Raw genomic sequence first — 19,216 nt, 5'->3', positions numbered from 1 at the left:
CTCACGCGACCATAGACTGCACGCGACCGGTGCGGTAAGGCACCGCAAATTACTCAGGCCGCGCCTCCATCTCGTGTCGCGCTAATATGTGTACGAAGTCCATGACAAAATGAAGCAAAACTATCCTTCTCGTCACGAAAAGAGGAAGAAGAAAAACACGAGAGTGAATTGCGGGAACAGCAGTCAGGTAAACTTGTGTTCTCTCCTCTCTAGTTTGATGTCAGCAAAGTTTGATGGTTTTTGGTCTTGCTAACCTATCTGGGCAGGCAGTGCATCTCTTGCATCACTTTTTGCCTGACAAAAGTGAGAGTAAAATACCATTATTTATTACGTTTTGTTTTTTATAAACGACAAAGTGCAACAACAGTGTTTGTTTACTACAGCTCGGAAAACATAACCGCGTCGCGTGTGTTGCGTTCATATGCGCGTGCACGAAATGAAACTCATTTCCAGCAGAAATGTGGAGACTAGAAATACTGTAGCCTACAATACGTGAATGATGGCACTCCCAATCAAAGTACACATTATAAAGACACTGATTATCTAGTCTCAGTGTAGTTAAAAACGCTAAACAACTGCACTAATTAAGCAAGAAACCAATGTATTGGCAATTTGACATTGATTGACTATTGATTTATAGGCTATATTGAATTTAAAATGATTGTTAGCTGGACATTCTGGTCAATATGAATGCAAATCCCTCAGTATATAACAATAAATCAAGATTTGCTTCAACATGCATAAATAAATAAAAATCATAGGCTACTGATTCCGAAAAATAGCCTACCCTGGCTGTAGAGAGAACCAAAGTTAATGCCAAAAGCCAAAGTTCAGGGTTGTACTTTATTATTTTCTTCTTATTTATGTTTACATTAATATTCACTTGTTATCTTAACATTCTATAAAAACGCTTTATTCAGTAAATATTGTTTGTTTGAACCTCATTCTGTTCTGTATTGTTGTACTTGTTCTTTGACTGTTTTGTTTAAAGGAGGGAGGATTGTATTGGGCGGTATTGAGTGGCAATGGCAAATGGTTTACATGGCTCACGGCATCACAGATCAGGTAGAGGGCCCCATAGCAGAATTTTGCTTAGGGCCCCAGGGGGAGGTCAGGATTGGCAAAAAAAGATTGTATTTTTTCCCGAAATCTAAGCGTTTTTTCTTTTTTTGAGTTTTTCCATTCAATCCAGATTATTTCTTTTCAAATAAATAAATAAATAATAATAATTTAAAAAAACATCTCATCTCTCATCTCTGACATTTTGCAATCTTTATAAATAATAATAAGACCATAAGATGAGGCATTGCGTTTGGACATAAACACGGCCAGATAAGGCAATTTGGAAGGTGACAAATTCAACTGAATATATTCCTTCATATAGCCCGTGAGGGGGAGGGGGGGTGCCCTTTTTTCAGGTCAGAGCAACTGCCCCTCAAAATTCCTGTGCACGTCCCTGAATATAACATTGTCTGATAGGATCATCTGTTTTTAAATGTATGACACTTAGCAGTGATAGTGCTTATGTAACTGTAGGAATGCCAGAAAGGTGATATAGTTTTTAATTATTTTTATTTAGAAATAAAAGCTGTTTCACTGTTGGGGCTGAATCTATTTCTCCTCTTACACAGTAATTCCCCAGCCTTAGAGAACACTCTTTCACATGGCTTTCTGGGGCTGTGCAGTCTCATGTAAAGCTCTGAAATGCCTTAGCATGGATGATGTGTTGTTTCCATAAACAAGCTCTTTGTCACACACCAAGCATCTCACCTTCTAAAAAATGTTATATGAAAGTAATAAATTACTTACAAGAATAAAATAAGTAAAATGTTAAATTATATATATGCATACATGCATACATTGGCTATAAGCTCAAAATGTTCCCAGATAGGGGAAGTCTTCCTTTTTTTGGCTGTTGCCATTGCTCTAAATACAAACCCTTCGCCAAACACCAACACTCTATCCCCTCTCTCCTAATCCCACCCTAAATCCAAATACCAACACCAAATTACCTTAAATCCACCAAAGTGCAAAGATTTTACAAAAACAAAAAGACAACACAAAAAAGAATAGACTAGAATTGGTTATTTAATGAATTATATTTATTAACTTTCAAAGTTTAAATGAGATCGGGAGTTCGAGCCTTCTGACACCCAAAGCGAAACTCGCACGTGATCGGACAGAAAGTGAGGATTCATTTGTCATCGATCACGTGACTCTGGGAAAACCAATACACACCCCGATAAGGGGCTTCACTAGAAATTAGCTGTGTCTGAAACCGCTCACTCGTTCACTCATTCACTAATCCCTATATAGTGTATGGAATTTGAGTGCACTATATCTGCAAGGAGTGAACAAGATGAGTGAATTCGGACGCTGACGTTTACACTGTGCGTCGGAGAGTGAGCTGTCGCAGAAAAGGCTTCGTCACGAGTACTGATAAAACTCCTTTTATCTTACATTACCTACTTTATAAAATAATATTAACAACAATAACAATCATAATGACTTTATTAGGGCCCGAGCACTAACAGTGCGAGGACCCTATTGAAACTGTTAGGGTTATTTTTAGGGCCCGAGCACTAACAGTGCGAGGACCCTCTTGAAACTGTTAGGGTTATTAGGGCCCGAGCACTAACAGTGCGAGGACCCTATTGGAACTGTTAGGATTATTAGGGCCCGAGCACTAACAGTGCGAGGACCCTATTAAAAAAGGTTAGGATTATTATTATTATTTTTTATTTTTTTTTTTCTGCAAAGTAAGTGCCATTTTCGGGGCCGCAACATGCTCAAAAACTCTCCAAATTTGGCACGCATGTCAGGACTGGTGAAAAATTTCGTATTTTGTGGGTTTCGCGAATGGGCGGGGCAAAATGGCACGCTAGCGCCACCTAGAAATTTGGAAAAAATTAGCCCCTCGTCCACGTTCAACCTACATGCACGAAATTTGGTGGGGACGTGTATCATATCAAGACGCACAAAAAAGCCTCAAGAACCCATACCCTATACTCGACAGGAAGTCCGCCATTTTGAATTTGGCAAACGATTTGGGACGATTTACACACTCCGTACTTTAACGAACTCCTCCTAGGGATTTAGTCGGATCGACTTCAAATTTCTGCTGTGTCTTGTAAAGTTGTGCTATCTGCGCGTTTTCGTCGATGGGCGTGTCCATGGCGTCGAAGATTCGCCATGAAACAGGAAGTTGTAGTAACTTGGCTGTAAATGCTCAGATCTGCACGAAATTTTACACATTTGACAAGAGTCCGGTCCTGAACAAATCTACATGCCGATATTCACCCACAGTCATAGCGCCATCTGCTGGCAACAGGAAGTGAACTTTAACGAAGCAGCCCCCGCCGCATGTTTGACCGACATGCACAAAATTTCTGTGGTACATCTACCATGTGCAGACGCACAGAAAAGCCTCTTGGAGCAATGCCCTAAACTCGACAGGAAGTCAGCCATTTCTAATTTTACCGCCATTTTTGGATGATTTACTCATTACGTACTTTAACTAACTCCTCCTAGGGATTTAGTCGGATCCACTTCAAATTTCTGCTGTGCCTTCTAAAGGCATTGACGATGTAAAGTTGTGCTATCTGCGCGTTTTCGTCGATAGCCGTGTCCGTGGCGTCGATGATTCGCCATGAAACAAGAAGTTGTAGTAACTTGGCTGTAAATGCCCAGATCTGAATGAAATTTGACACATTTGACAAGAGTCCTGCCCTGAACAAATCTACATGCCCGCATTCACCCACAGTCATAGCGCCACCTGCTGGCAACAGGAAGTGACCTTTAACGAAGCAGCCCCCGCCGCTTGTTTGACCGACATGTACGAAATGTCTGTGGTACATCTACCATGACCAGATGTACAAAAAAGCCTCAAGAACCCATACCCTAAGCTCGACAGGAAGTCGGCCATTTTGAATTTGACGCCCATTTTGGGACGATTTACACACTCCGTACTTTAACGAACTCCTCCTAGGGATTTAGTCGGATCGACTTCAAATTTCTGCTGTGCCTTCTAAAGGCATTGACGATGTAAAGTTGTGCTCTCTGCGCGTTTTCATCGATGGGCATGTCCGTGGCGTCGATGATTCGCCATGAAACAGGAAGTTGTAGTAACTTGGCTGTAAATGCCCAGATCTGAATGAAATTTGACACATTTGACAAGAGTCCCGTCCTGAACAAATCTACATGCCGACATTCACCCACAGTCATAGCGCCACCTGCTGGCAACAGGAAGTGACCTTTAACGAAGCAGCCCCCCCGCTTGTTTGACCGACATGTACGAAATTTCTGTGGTACCAGACGTACAACTCCTCCTAGGGATTTAGTTGGACCGACTTCACATTTCTGCTGTGCCTTCTAAAGGCATTTACAATGTAAAGTTGTGCTATCTGCGTGTTTTCTTCTATGGGCATGTCCGAGGCGTCGATGATTCGCCATCAAACAGGAAGTTGTTGTAACTTCAGTGTACATCCTCAGACCTGCGCAAAATTTTATATGTTATACAACAGTCCCGCCCTGAACACACGTACATGCTGAAATTAGCCCACAGTAATAGTGCCACCTGCTGGTAATGAAGTTCTGGTAAATGAAGTGCGTAGCAAATTCACAGCAGCACCGGCTGAGCTACAGAATATGCAACGCGGCCGCCTTACACCCCGACGCGCTGCATCGCTGCTTGCAGCTTTAATTATTATTGGAGCTGCTTGTGCAGATGCAATATAGATTTTATCAACTGAACCTCCATTTGATCTTGAAGCTTGAGGCTGCGTCAGAGGTTTAGATGAACTTGTGTATTGTTCAGGCAAAGTTGAATAAATTGGTTTGTAAGGTGGAGGCGTTACAGTTGTCACAGATTTCACTGGTGCTTGTGAATATTTCCTTTCAGCTTCAGTTATTATATTTGTCCAATCTGGATCAAATAAATCATCACTGGTTGTGTTTTTCTTTCTCTGGACATATGATGTACATGATTTTGTTTAACTTGTGGTATGCTTCAATTTGAGGCTTCATCACTTCCACAAGTGGGATGGGACCACCATTTAAATCACAACAAATTCCACCTTGTTTCACAATCCAATTAGCTGCTAAACTTGGAAATGCTTTTGATTTTATCTTGGCTTTTTGGGACTCGAACCAGCTTAAAGGAGAACTCCGGCAAACAATGAACCTTTGGTCTAATAAAACATCGCTACCTAGTCAATCGTTCTCTGAGTTTTGTTTTCATGATAATCGAATGTAAAGAGTTTTATCTCTAAAAACTGTTTAGCGTATAATGCTAGTAATGGGGGCATTGAGTACGTAAAAAGAAATTACTAGTTTATACCACTAACAAGGCTCAAAATAGCCCCACACTCACACAGTAACATAATGAGGCTCCATGCATGCAAAATGAAGCATTGAGAACTTTGTAAGTGTACAGACCGTTTAATAAGAAGATACTTTATGAAGGCAGTTCACTTCGCGTATACAGGCAGGAGCCATCTTAAAAAATAGTCTCGATAAGTCGATCCCCGAACGCCGTTCATACAGTTCAGAAGATCGTTGAACTTCTGAACTGTACGACTGTCTTCATAAAGCATCTTCTTATTAAACGGTCTGTACACTTACAAAGTTCTCAATGCTTCGTTTTGTATGTATGGAGCCTCATTATGTTACTGCGTTAGTGTGGGGCTATTTTGAGCCTTGTTAGTGGTATAAACTAGCGATTTCTTTTTACTTAGTCAATGCCCCCATTACTAGCATTATACGTTAAACAGTTTTTAGAGATAAAACTCTTTACATTCGATTATCATGAAAACAAATCTCAGAGAACGGTTGACTATGTACCGATGTTTTATTAGACCAAAGGTTCATTGTTCGCCGGAGTTCTCCTTTAACTGATCATTCATAGATGCATTAATGTCCAGTCCTTTTTTCAAAAGTTTAGTTAGTTTCTTGTTCTTCTTCCTTTCAAGATACCATTCAGATATCGTACGGCTGGTACAGACACTTGCTGCCATTTTCAAAGTGTTCAAAGTCTGTGCACTCAGAACAGCAGGGAGATGTATGTGTGCCTATGTGTGTGTGAATTATACGGGAGCCGTCGGGAGGGGCTATGCATGTATGTGCGTCTGTGTTCAGAAACTGCAGTCTATGTGATGCGTCCGTGTGTGCTTAGAGCTGCAGGCTGTGTGGGTATGTGTGTGTGTGGGGGCTAAACTCCCTCCCTCTCTTTCCTTCTCCAACTGGATGTGTGTGTGTGTGTGTGTGTGTGTGTGCGTGCGTGCGTGCATGTGTGTGTGTGTGTGTGTGTGTGTGCGTGTGCTTCGCTCTCTTTCTCTATCCCTCACTCACAGAACAAAAAAAAAAAATAAAGAAAAGTTAACTCTAATGCTTTTCAGTATTTTAGTTTTCTTTTTAAAACTCAAAACAGTTTCTTTTTTTCCCTTTCCATATATTTTGGATTTTATCTCATTTCTTTGGTATTTATTTTTTCCTTAAATTGATCAGTCTCCTTAAATATTTGAACAGCTTTACAGTCAGGTTCAGAATGCCCGCGATCCTGTTACAAGGGCGCCTTTTATACTTGTGTAACCCAGGTTACTAGAGTGTACACCAAACCTAAAAAGGAAGTAAAAAAAAAAAAGACAGAAGTTAGTTTTATATTAGCAAATTATTACTCTTATTTTAATGAAAGGAAGTTAAATGTGAACAATATAACATGTAAATGTGACAAAGTAAAAAAATTAATTAATTAGATTAATACGAATTAGCCCCGCCCTCGGCTGTCGCGTCATGACGAGCGCGAGCGCGAGGGAGAGGAAAAAAGTTGTCGCAGAAAGAGTTTTTATGTAAATTCAATTTCCCAGTAACTCCCAAGGAATTTTCCATTGTAATGGACGCGATTCCTAATGGAGTTGTTATGCTTCTAAAGGACTTTGTTAGATCATCTGACACTTTTCCTCAGTTAGACCCATTTGAACACCCAATAGGAAAATTATGCTTTCTGTCAAATAAATCATCACTTAATATTAGAATTAGATCACTCTTTCAAAAAGAGCTTGTAACAATTCCATATGTGGCTTCAAATTGGATGAATTTATTTGATCATATTGATTGGAAAAAAGTATGGACTCTGCCTTTGAAATATATAATAACTAACAAGATTAGAGAAATTTCATTTAAATTATTACACAAGTATTACCCTGCTAAAGCCTTTTTGAAAAGATTTAAGTCAGATCTAGACACTAAGTGTTCTTTTTGTGGCGCACCTGACGAGACTGCTCTCCATATATTCTGGGACTGTCCTCATACACAGTTATTTTGGGTTGAATTTTCTAATTTCATTAAACACAATGTGCTTCCGGGTTTTTCCTTGCTCTTTAAGGATGTACTGTTTGGCTTCTTTAATATAGAAAAAGCTAAATTTAATGAGTATTATATTATTAATTTGTTGTTATTCCTTGCAAAATTTCACATTCACCGGAGTAAATTTACGCAGCAGAATCCCTTATTCATTGTTTTTAGTAGAGAGGTTCAGCAATACATCCAAAGTATCTCATCATCCAAGAATCTTAAAGCTCTTAAGACCATAAACTTGTTTGAACTTTTTAATTTAATTTATTAATGCATTCTGTTCTGTTTTATTTATTTATTTATTTTTTTTGTATGTATATTATGTGGCTATATGCATATGTGCTGTATTGTTTTCATCTTTTTTCCTATGTGCAATTTGTATATTGTTGTAATTTAATTGTATTTTTGATACCTTGGCATTAATAAAAAAAAAAAAAAAAAAAGTTGTCGCAGAAAGCTGCCCGCGCCAGAATCAACAATCCCTGAAAGCTTCATTCAAACGAAGAGAAATGTTTTAAAGGGGTCATGAACTGGCTTTTTAAATGTTATTATATTGTTGTCTGAGGTCAACTTATAACGTTCGCTTGGTTTTTGCATTCAAAAACATCAAAATGAACAAGTAATAGGCTATTTTGTACCCTGGTTGTGAGCCTTCCTGAAAAACAGTCGGTTTTTATGGGCGTGTCGCACTGAAGACTTGGAAGTAAACACCCACTGCTGTGAGTGGATAACAGTTTTGCATATTATAATGAGTTTAACTCACCCGTCGGTGCACATGGGGGAAAAGTCCTATGTTGTAAAATGGCAACCGGATTCGCCCATACATGTTCAACCCAGAGTCCGTGTGTTGCACAATATTCCTGTCAGATCCAATATAGACGGCACAGCACCGTTCTTTACTCTTAATCGGTCTGCAAATCCAGTCTTGTTGACAAAACAATCCTCAGTGAAATGAAGCGAACAGACGACGATGTTTTACCTCATCAGCTGGAACGTCATTAAAAATAAATTTTATCCATGCAGTCCTATTGGAATCCACAGGAAGCTTATGCAGCGACTGTCTTGCACAACCAGGCAATGCACAATATTCTGTATTGCTCGGTAGCGATCCAGTTTGTCATCACGAGGTAAGCATGTACATGTATGATACTTATGTGTGTAATGTGCGTAGGTGGGCGGGGCTAAACCTGCCGTGGTGAAGCAGGCGTTGATCATCTTCTGTGGGGGTGGTGTTTTATCCTCTTTGTCGTCATAGTTCCCCACTTTTAAAAACGAGTCGTTTTTAGAGGCTGTGTCAATAAAAGCTTTTACTGGAAGGACGTTTTCAGTTCTGAAACTTACAGGATATTCTTATAATATGATGACCTCTTAGATGTCAAAAGCTCAAGGAAAATTTGATTTCTCAGTTCATCAACCCTTTAAAAAACAGCCAACGAGCGATAAATATAACCAACAACATGTAAGTTATTGAGTTTATTATTCTCGATGATCAGCCACTGTCAAAACTGAAATGTCGTTTTTTTTTAACAAAATTGTTTATTGATCTTCAAAGAGATTATTTTCTTATATTATTCATATCTTTTTAGATTCCTAGATTAATTTGTTGCACTTTTTTTATATAGTTATTTTGTAAATCTAAAATACGTTTTTCAGTTTACAGTATTATATGTGTGGCTGCATTAAGTTCTTTTTCACTTAAGATAAATAATATATTGCTGTGAAATTTAATTCATATAATAAAAATACTCTAGTTCACTGTATGTATTTTTTCATGTTTAATTGAGGGATAAGTCTGAAGCACATCATAATAATTCTATCAATTCATACAGTGCTAGAATGAATTGCAGCAGTATACTGTACTCAGGTATCGAATCGGTACTCAGTATCGGCCGATACCCTGAGTCTAGGTATCAGAATCGGTATCGGGAAGGGAAAAAGGGTATCGGAACATCTCTAAATTAAGGTTAGATTAAGTAGAAAGAGATCCTTGAGGTAACAACTGCGGCACATAATTCACTATTTGGTATTTGGAGGCAGGTGGCATTACGGGCATGGCATTCTTATTCTACAGTAATTGTGTCAATAAAAATAAAGGTTCAATAAGGGAGTATTCACTTCGATGCCATAGCAAAACCTTTTTCTTTTCTTTTCTTTTTTTTTGCGTGTGTGAAAAATATTTTACACAAAATAATTTAATAAACATATTTTTACTATAAAAAGCAAAGGAAAGGTTCCATGGATGTTAAATGTTCTTCAATGCAAATAAAGAGCCTTTATTTTTATTATACTAGAGTGTATTATACTAAATTCTATCAAGCCTTTAATTTTCACTCTGTGTAGCTGTTATGGTGCAAATATTTCAACTATTCTTGCTTGAACGAGAACAGATGTTTTACAGTGTTAGTTTTGAGCATATGTTCAAATTCAGCTTTTATCAAGCACAGCTCAGATTGTATTACTCGTGCATCAGGCGTGAGCCTTGAGCTCCAGCAGGGAGTAAACAAAGACAAATCAAAAAAGAGAAATCTCTCAAAGCATGACATCCACCAACAACAATGTAAAGGGCTGTGCTTCCCCTGGAATTTGCACTGTTCTCTAATCGATCTCTCGATGCTCCATGAGTGACGGTGTGTTTAAAAATTCATTACAGTTTGTGGTATGCGCTGAAGGGCCTCCATGGCCATTTGGGAGTCCTGAACACAATCAAAACAAACAAATACACACAGTCAGACACTCAGTACAAGGATGTTATTCTGTCTAACACAGTATTCCTCCAGTCTTCTTAGCTGGGTTTGTTTGAAAATCGAGGCTGACAGTTCAAGAGCTCAGGAGAACAGCACAGGTTAAACAGGTGCATTGCACTAGGGGGGATACTGGTCACTAAATTAATTTTACGCTGCTTGACAAATGACTCTGTCATTCTGGAGGGAGCCAGCGTCATAAAAGGTGCCCTTGAAAAGCAAACAACCTCACTGTAATTTATTTTATATGTTGATACAGTTCCGTACAACTCTTTAATTTAACTATTCATGTGTATTCAATCCAAAAATGTACACACACAGAAAGACACAAGGAGAAAGGTGTTGACCACTCAATTTGACAAATCAGTGTGCTTATCTCATGAGGCTGGACCACTGTGTTTTCACCCCTTAGTATCATATCATTAGTGCACCATGGCAACCCAGGATGTCCTGCAACCTACCCACTATTACTGTAAGTTGTATGTTGGTGATTTGTGTGGTGGGCAGAGAGGGGAAGTCAGCTGATTTATTTCAGTGAGAGTCATTAGCTTAACTGTAGCCTAATGCCATGCTGTTCAGTACGTTAGAGCTGCTTTGCCCAAACTGTGTGGGTGACAAGTACATGCAGTGTCTAGATAGCTAATGATGATACATTTATCTGGAGAGGTGCCAGTGTGCTCGTGTGTGTGTGTGTGTGTGTGTGTGTGTGTGTGTGTGTGTGTGTGTGTGTGTGTTTGTTTGTTTGTGTTTGTGTGTGTGTGCGGCTGATAATGTGTTTATTTGGGTGATTCTTCAATTAGGGGTACTTTTGACTGAATAAAAACATCAGTTTTATGTCTGGATAGAACAGAAGCCTATAGAATTTGTTTGACAAAACTGGTATTTCAAACACTTCAAACATGTACAAATATTTTAAAACATTGAAAAGTATATTATTAAACTATGATTGATTATTATAATCTAATATAATCTATAATTTAAACTAGAATGTTTTTTTAATTAAACCAATTTTTTTAAAGAACTGAATACCTTTATTTGGCAAGGATGCATTAAATTGATCGAAAGTGTTAGTAAAGGCATTTATAATATATTATATTATATATTTATTCATTTAGCTGACGCTTTTATCCAAAGTGACTTACAATTGCTATTGTCACTATATGCTATGGTCACACGCCTCTGGAGCAACTAGGGGTTAAGTGTCTTGCTCAGGGACACTTTGTGTATCACAGTGGATTCGCAGGTCTGCAATGCTGTTCTGAACTTTCTATTCATCGAAGAATCCTGAACAAAAAAAAAAAATGAATCACAGTTTCTACAAAAATATTTAGAAGCTGTTTTCAAGACTGATAATAATAAGAAATGTTTCTTGATCACGAAATCAGCATAGCAGAATGATTCCTGAAAGATCAAGTGACACTGACCCAATAAATGACTTTATGTGAGAATTTGGCTGCATTTACACTGCAGGTCTTGATGCCCAAATCCGATTTTCTGACTATATCCGATTTTTTTGACGACCCGCTTACATCATCTTTTAAAAGTGACTCTAATCCGATTTTTGCATTTACACTATACACTGCTGAAATTGATGAAATTAAGCAAAACAGCACGAAATTAAGCAAAACAGCACGCAATTCAATGGATGCAGATGCGAATAAAATTATCCAGTGTTTTCTTTCCACAATGTTTCAATAAGTCATCAAAACATTGGTCTCGTATGGCAGAGAAAAGAGGAGAGGCACTGTAGCCACGAGCACTTAAAACGATGCCTCATGTCTCGTGAAATGTCTTCAAAAATGGATTTATTTCTGTAACAACCCTGCATTTTTGCCTGCACTCTTCACCGCAAACACTCAAAAGACATGAAACCTCCGCATTGCTCCATATCCTTTCTTCCATCGCGCCTATAATCGCGCACTTTTTAATGACGTACGACTCGCATTACCGGGAATATCCGATTTGTCTGCTTACATGGCACACGCAAATGCACGTATCCGATTCATATCCGATTTATTATGAATGAGGCCTGAATCCGATCTGAGAAAATCGGAATCCATGCGTTTTTTTACTGCGTTTACACTTGCGTTTACACTTGGCATTAACATGCGACCTGTATATGGATGTTGTCCACATACACATTAAAAAGACAAGTGTAAACGCACATCTGATCGGAATGTTATCCGATTAGCGTGTCCCGGTTCGGAGGTAGTCGAGGACGCATTGTGATCGGATCTCAGTGTAATGTAAACGCAATCCAGCCATCGTGTCTGCATTCACAGGTGGACAATCACACAAACCCCGCCCACTGTCATTAGTCCCCCCTCCTCTCTCCAGGACTGTCATTAAAAAAGATGGAGGACACCAGGCCGTGGAGCGCTAGTGAGACTCGTGCACTTATAAGTTTGTGGAGTAATGCGAGCATTCAAGCTAAGCTTGAAAGTAGCTACAGAAATAAACCAATATACGAAGGTCTAGCAGACGAAATGCGTCAACATGGTTACGAAAGAACCTGGCTGCAATCCCAAAGAAAAATTAAACATTTAAAGACGAGCTACAAAAAAGCTAAAGATGCTAACAACCGCAGCGGGAACGGCAGGACAACTTGTCCTTTTTTTGACGAGCTGGATTCTGTGCTGTGTGACCGACCCACGACACAGCCACTAGTTTCTTTTGATTCAGCTACGCCAGAGGACGAGGAAGGAGCTGAGGAAGGAGATAATGAAGACGAAGGTAAGTGTACAACAGGAATGTTTTGCTAGCGTGTTAGCTGACCATATTGCTATCAGGCCACCTTTCTGCATGTAATGTTTTGGTTACAGTGCAACTTATGTACTGATTCGTTTTGCACACGTTTTATGAAGTGAGCACAGTAACTGTTAAATCTAAAAATTACTAGCCTTCATTACATAACAACAGAAATTATGCATGCTTAAAAGTACAGATGTCAACAAGTAGCTGCTATACTCTGTACGTTCTCTATTAGGTTTTTGTATATTCATAATAAAACTAACTTTTACGCATAAGCTTGTCTCTGTCGCAATGCAAAGATATTGCAAAACTGATGTATTTGTTTCTGCAGCCACTGGTGCGGAGCCATTACACAGCAGAACACCTGAAGACACTTCTGAGACTGGCACTACAGATAACTCCACAGAGCCAGAGGCAAGCCACCAAACTGTACCAAGTGGAAGAGGTTGGTCCTTCAGAATTAAACATGCATAAGTGAAATGGGTAAGGCTTTAGATTACAGCCTGCAAAGTACTGTGTAATTAGGGGAAATTTACAGTGTATAGTATAGTTTAATTATAGTGTACCTTTAAAGTACTTTCATGTTAGTATAAGGGGATTAATATTTTAAGTTTGGGGAATGAAGGGGTAACAACCAGGAGAATTAAAAAAATATATATACTTTAAGTATTATAAAACTAAGGAGTACTTATATTATGATAGAACAATCTAAACAAGGGAAGGTTTCTCGGCTGGTGATCTAACTCTGCTGAGTTTATTCTTACAAACTCACAAGTTCTAAATTGAACACAGTGTGGGGATTAAGGGCTCCGCACTAGGATGGTTTAGATCATATTTATCAGAGAGAGCATTCAAGGTTGGGATTGGTGGCTTTACCTCAGACACTGTATCACTAACATGTGGAGTTTCACAGGGCTCTGTTTTGGGGCCGATTCTCTTCTCCCTTTATTTACTTCCCCTTAGTTCCATCTTAAAGAAGCATGACATCAGTTATCATTTTTATGCTGATGATTTACAGATCTACTTGCCCATAATTAGTAAAGGTGAAAATTCCTCAAAAAGACTGTTAGACTGTTTTTATGACATTAAAGACTGGATGGCTTTAAACTTTTTACATTTTAATGAAAGGAAAACTGAATTCATGTTATTTAGACCCAGTAGCTCCACTAGTGCTTCCCAATTGGACCTTGGTCCCCTGGCTCCCTATGTTAAGTCTGTGGTAACTAACCTTGGTGTTACAGTTTTTGCCCATTGCTTGAACACTATAGAACCATGCTTAGACTAAAGTAACACAACTTGAAGCTTTTGTTACCATGCCTCAAACACATGTACCCATACTTTAAACAAAAGCGTTGCTTTGCACTCTAGTTGCAATTCTGCAACACACTTACTCCTTTATGCAACACACTTGGTCCTTCATACTACACTCTATTTCATACATAAGACACTTTGTTCAAAAATGAAATCTCAGGGTGCCATTTGGAAAACACATGTATTAAAAATACAAAACACATTGGGTTATTGCAACCACTCAAATACACATACGAAGGCACTTTATTGCAAAACTGAACACCAATCAGCTAACTACAAAAAGCCCTCAGTTTAGCCATTTGAAGAACTTTGCAAGCATGGATAGAGGGAGGGAGAGCAAGAGGAAGAGGAGGAGGCCAAGGTCGAAGAGGCCATGCATGGACTCTGATGATATACTGTAAGATCAACTTTGGTGGACCATGTAATCAACCATGGCCTGACGATGAGGGAGGCTGGGCAGAGAGTCCAGCCACATTTACATAAGCCGCTTCACAGTGACATCTATAATACTGTAAGAAAATTCCGACTAGAAAACAGGTATGTCTTCACCTCTCTACCTTCTACTCCACTCAGATGGTATTTACAGCACTGTAGTGTATATCACATCAATGACTAGAAGACCTTTTGGGAGAGGATGCCAACACCTGTTCACACAACAGAAGGAGCTCACCATTGTGGAGCTAGTGAGGGCAGAAAATGCCATCCGTCTCCACCAGAAAATACTCGCAGACAGAATAGTGTTCAACAACATAAACCATGTGAGGATAACCACCATCAGACGCATCTTGGGGAAAAACACAGCATCACCATGAAGCAGCTCTACAGAGCCCCATTTGAGAGGAACAGTGACAGGGTCAAAGGACTTCGAGCTGAATATATATGGGTAAGTGTAACTGTCCTTTACATGTACAATACAGTATTGGTGAAATCCAGTACCAGCTGAATATGTACCATATCAGGACCACATGGATCCATTTGGAGAGCTACACAGGTACCTGTGTGATGGGGTGAGGGTTCTGTATGTGTAGCACTATAGTGCAGTAATATGCTCTATAGTGTATACAACAGCCAACATATACTCACATTTCTAGATGCTCTCCATAATGTATGTATACTGTAATATATATATATATAGTGTTATTTCAATTACTGTACTATATATATATATATATATATATATATATATTTACTTTATCTGACTTTATCTTACTGCAATGTACAGTGCTGCAATGTACAATATTGAGTGGGCCTGTTTGCTTTTTTGGTTGTTTGAAAATGTGCCTCCTGAAAATATGCCTTCTGAATAAACAGTCAAAATCAAAGACTGCAGTGTTTTACATAAAGTAGAATAGTGTGTTCCCTCTGATCTGAAAGTGTTAGCATATGGTGCAAGTATGTGTCATTTTGTCATCAGAGTTACATTTTGAAAAAGGAATGTTAGGTTTTGATCGTAGAGTTTCAATTTGACACAGATGTGAACGGTATATTTCCCAGTGTTGTGTCACATTTACTTGTGTGTAGAGTTTTGGCACAATGAGCGAAATTTTGCAAAATGCGTTCAAGCAATGGGCAAAAACTGTAAGATGGATGGTGATTTTCGACTTGATAAGCAGATAAGTTCCGTTGTAAGAGCCAGTTTCTTTCAACTTAGACTGCTTACCAAACTAAAGCCATTTTTATCATCTACAGATTTTGAGAGGGTTATACATGCTTTTATTACAACTCGTCTGGACTACTGTAATGCCTTATATGTGGGCATTAACCAGACCTCCCTCTCTAGATTACAAATGGTTCAAAACGCTGCTGCTCGAGTCCTAACCGGAACACGGAAAAGAGATCATATTACGCCTGTCCTTGCCTCCCTTCATTGGCTACCAGTTTGTTTTAGAATACAATTTAAGATTTTGTTGTTTGTTTTTAAATCTCTTAATGGTCAAGCCCCAGTTTATATCTCTGAACTACTGAAGATTCACGCTCCTTCGAGGTCATTAAGGTCTGCTGACCAGCTAATCTTATCGGTCCCTAGAACGCGACTCAAAAATAGGGGTGATCGAGCTTTTTCAGTTGTGGCCCCAAGGTTGTGGAATGATCTGCCTCTGCACGTCAGATTAGCCCCTAGCCTACACACTTTTAAATCACGACTTAAGACACACTTTTATTCATTGGCATTTACTCCTGCGTGAGAGTTGTACCTTGTATAGTTTTATAGTTTATTGATTGTTTTAATTGCTTGCTTGTTGTTGTTGTGTATCTGTTAATGTACAGCACTTTGGTCAACCTTGGTTGTTTTTAAATGTGCTTTATAAATAAAGTTGGTATGGTATGGTATGGTATGGATGACCTCTGACCCAAAGGGTCCCTTTTCAACCTTGCTCCTCCTGATGTCAGAACTGCTTCTCAGTGTAAAAAAACACACATTAGTTAATTGTCAGATCACAGTCCAACCAACAGTCATTTCAATGTCTTACTGAAAGCGAATGAAAATCAACACTGTAAATCTGTGAATCAAATTTTGCCATAACAGTAGGCTACACTATAATAAGGTTATACTGTAAAATCCCTTTAAGAACGCAGTACTTTCCGGGCTGTAATCTAGAGTGTTACTGTGAAATGTTAATATAAGCTTTTCATAAGCACTCATTGTTTAGTGTAACCTACTATGTTATTACAGTTTTTCTTTTCTATCTACGTGTGTGTGTGTGTGTGTGTGTAATTCCAGAGAAAGAATTTAAATACTAATTTACGTCTCAAAAATATGTGGTGCAGACAGCATAGGTGTCATCTGTATTTTTTTGTTTTCGTGCAAATTTGTCCCCAATTCAGAACTTAGGTTACTGTGCAGTTACGTCTTCAGCTTTTTTAAAAATTGACTTCTTTAACACTTAAATCTTGAAGTGTTTAATTTCTTTGGCATTGAAGACACGTTCTCTTGTAACAGTGTTTACACATTCGTTCAGCTACACCTTTGTATTTACTTTAGTTACTTTACAGTTACTTGTAAAGTTACTTGGAACTTTTCCTACCAAGTGACTTTTGCAAACAAGTTGTCCTTGGCATTTGCTTATAACTAGCATCTTAAGAAATTATGAAAATGCATATTTATGCTTGTGTGTGAATAACTTTGTTTTGTTTATCTGAAAGGTGCACGTCTCAGTGGGAAAAGAAAGCGAATTGAAGCTTTGATGCCTTAACTAAAGCCATGACCACCCAATTTGAACAAGAAGCCAAACTGCAGCTTCAAATGCAGGCGACTCAACATGAACATGAATTAAGGCTGTTCAATATCTTTGCGAATGCTTTTTCCACTGGTCAACAGTCATCCCATGCACATCTTGCACCACAACACAACTCAACTCCCTTTTACAGGGTCCCTGATTTCCAACCTCCACCAGCTACTCATTTTCCTTTTCCCCAAACTCACTTTGTGCCTTTTCACCTTCAAAGGTTGACCGCTACCCCAAGGCAGCTGAACGACAGCGATGAACAGAGTAGTTTGGGTGAGAGTAGTACACACTACAACCTGTGATATGTTTAAATGGCTATCACATTAGTATTTTCTTGTTCATTCCTTTTTTATATATTTTTTTTTTTATTATTTTTCTTAAAACCTGCAGAATAAGCTTCCTGTTTCAAGAGGGTTTTTTTTTTCCTTTTCACCCCAATCTGCAGTATTTGTTCAATATAAATGCTATTATGCAAAACAAGTGCTTTGGTCTTTTCTGACATACTGAATGTACATTTTTGTTGCTACTTGACCAATGTGAAATTAAAGCCTTTATGAAGAATATTTTTCTTTTGTTGTATTTTTGGACCATTTCCACAAACACAGTTGACCACAGCCTATGTCATAAATTTGTTCTGTTTACAACTCACATCTGACTTCTATTTGTTTAGGCACATCACAGGTCCTGGCTAAAAAAAGATGTTAAAGTTTCCGAATTTGATTTGGACCCACTACATTGTGGTTGTCCATAACATCAGTAGTGTCAGAAGTGTCGCCACAGTGGGTGTGCCACTCATTTTCAAACACATCTTCTTGTATCTCACAAATGTTGTGAAGAACACAGCAAGCAGTCACAATGTTTGCAACATTCTCCAGATGTACATCAAGTCGCTTTCTTGTGCACCTCCACCTTCCCTTTAGCCTGCCAAACGCACACTCGACAGAAACTCGTGCCTTGCTGAGCCTCTGGTTGAAGTACTTCTGTGCCCTTGTTAGGTTCCCATTGTCATGGTAAGGCTTAATGAGCCAACTCAACAATGGGTAAGCAGGATCACCCAGTAACAGTAAGGGTACAGCTACAGTAACACGAGTTCCGCAACACACGTGCGTCATGTACGCTGCCTGGCCATCCAATGTTTATGTTTGTGAAACTGAAAGTAGGAAGTGAATTCACCTTCATAGCACTTTATACAATACAGATTTTTCAAAGCAGCTTTATATTGATGCACAGTAATGGTTATAAAGATCATTATAAAATGATAAATTATTCATAAAATCTGCTTCAAATCAGCTCCAAAAAGGTTGTCATTCTGTTCAATTCAGTTAACTGTTTATTTGGTTCAGTTCAATAGCTTTAAATTAAATCTAGGTCTATTTGTTTTCCAGTGCAATTATGGTGGAAATGTTGTGTATATGATGAAATTGACAGTTTTCAAATAAAGTAAACCCCGATTAAATCAGCATAAGGACTGTCTCCTAATTATTTGGAAAGCTATGGAGTGTTTTCAATCTTGCTGGATTTCTTCATAGAGCAGCAAATTATCAAAATTGAAGTTGCAACCCAAAGCATAGCAATTTTCATTTATTTAGATTCAGGGCCATAGCTGACTGTGCACGTTCTCCAGAACTCCAAAGACCAAGCCTGCACCGTAAATATGCCAGCGACAGCTCAGGGTTATTTCTTTGCCTTTTCCGAAGGTAGCTTGATGTGAAATAGACTTGCAGACTCTTCACAGAATGTTTTTGAACCACCTTGAAGGGCCATCAGAGAATGCATTTCAAACACAGTTTACACAAATTGCTGACAGATAGGCCTACTGACAGACGAAAACAAAGGAAT

At 38.7% G+C, this 19,216-nt stretch overlaps 2 protein-coding genes across 2 annotated transcripts in view; one reads left to right on the top strand and one right to left on the bottom strand.

The window, feature by feature from the left end:
* The window catches only part of kcnj19b (potassium inwardly rectifying channel subfamily J member 19b), an 88,945-nt gene that overhangs the window by 57,978 nt on the left and 11,751 nt on the right, over nucleotides 1–19,216 (bottom strand). The gene's annotated exons all lie outside the window — the stretch shown is intronic.
* LOC148971459 (myb/SANT-like DNA-binding domain-containing protein 7) lies at nucleotides 10,235–18,831 on the top strand. The gene is made up of 3 exons (XM_089121890.1): nucleotides 10,235–12,824; nucleotides 13,174–13,287; nucleotides 17,295–18,831. Exons 1-3 carry the CDS (start codon nucleotides 12,446–12,448, stop codon nucleotides 17,342–17,344), a joined length of 543 nt encoding a protein of 180 aa, XP_088978016.1. The 5' UTR covers nucleotides 10,235–12,445; the 3' UTR covers nucleotides 17,345–18,831.

This window comes from Pimephales promelas, chromosome 17 (assembly GCF_988280905.1).
Source record: "Pimephales promelas chromosome 17, fPimPro1.hap1.1, whole genome shotgun sequence".
Lineage (NCBI taxonomy): Eukaryota > Metazoa > Chordata > Actinopteri > Cypriniformes > Leuciscidae > Pimephales > Pimephales promelas.
This window is presented reverse-complemented; position numbering and strand designations above follow the sequence as displayed.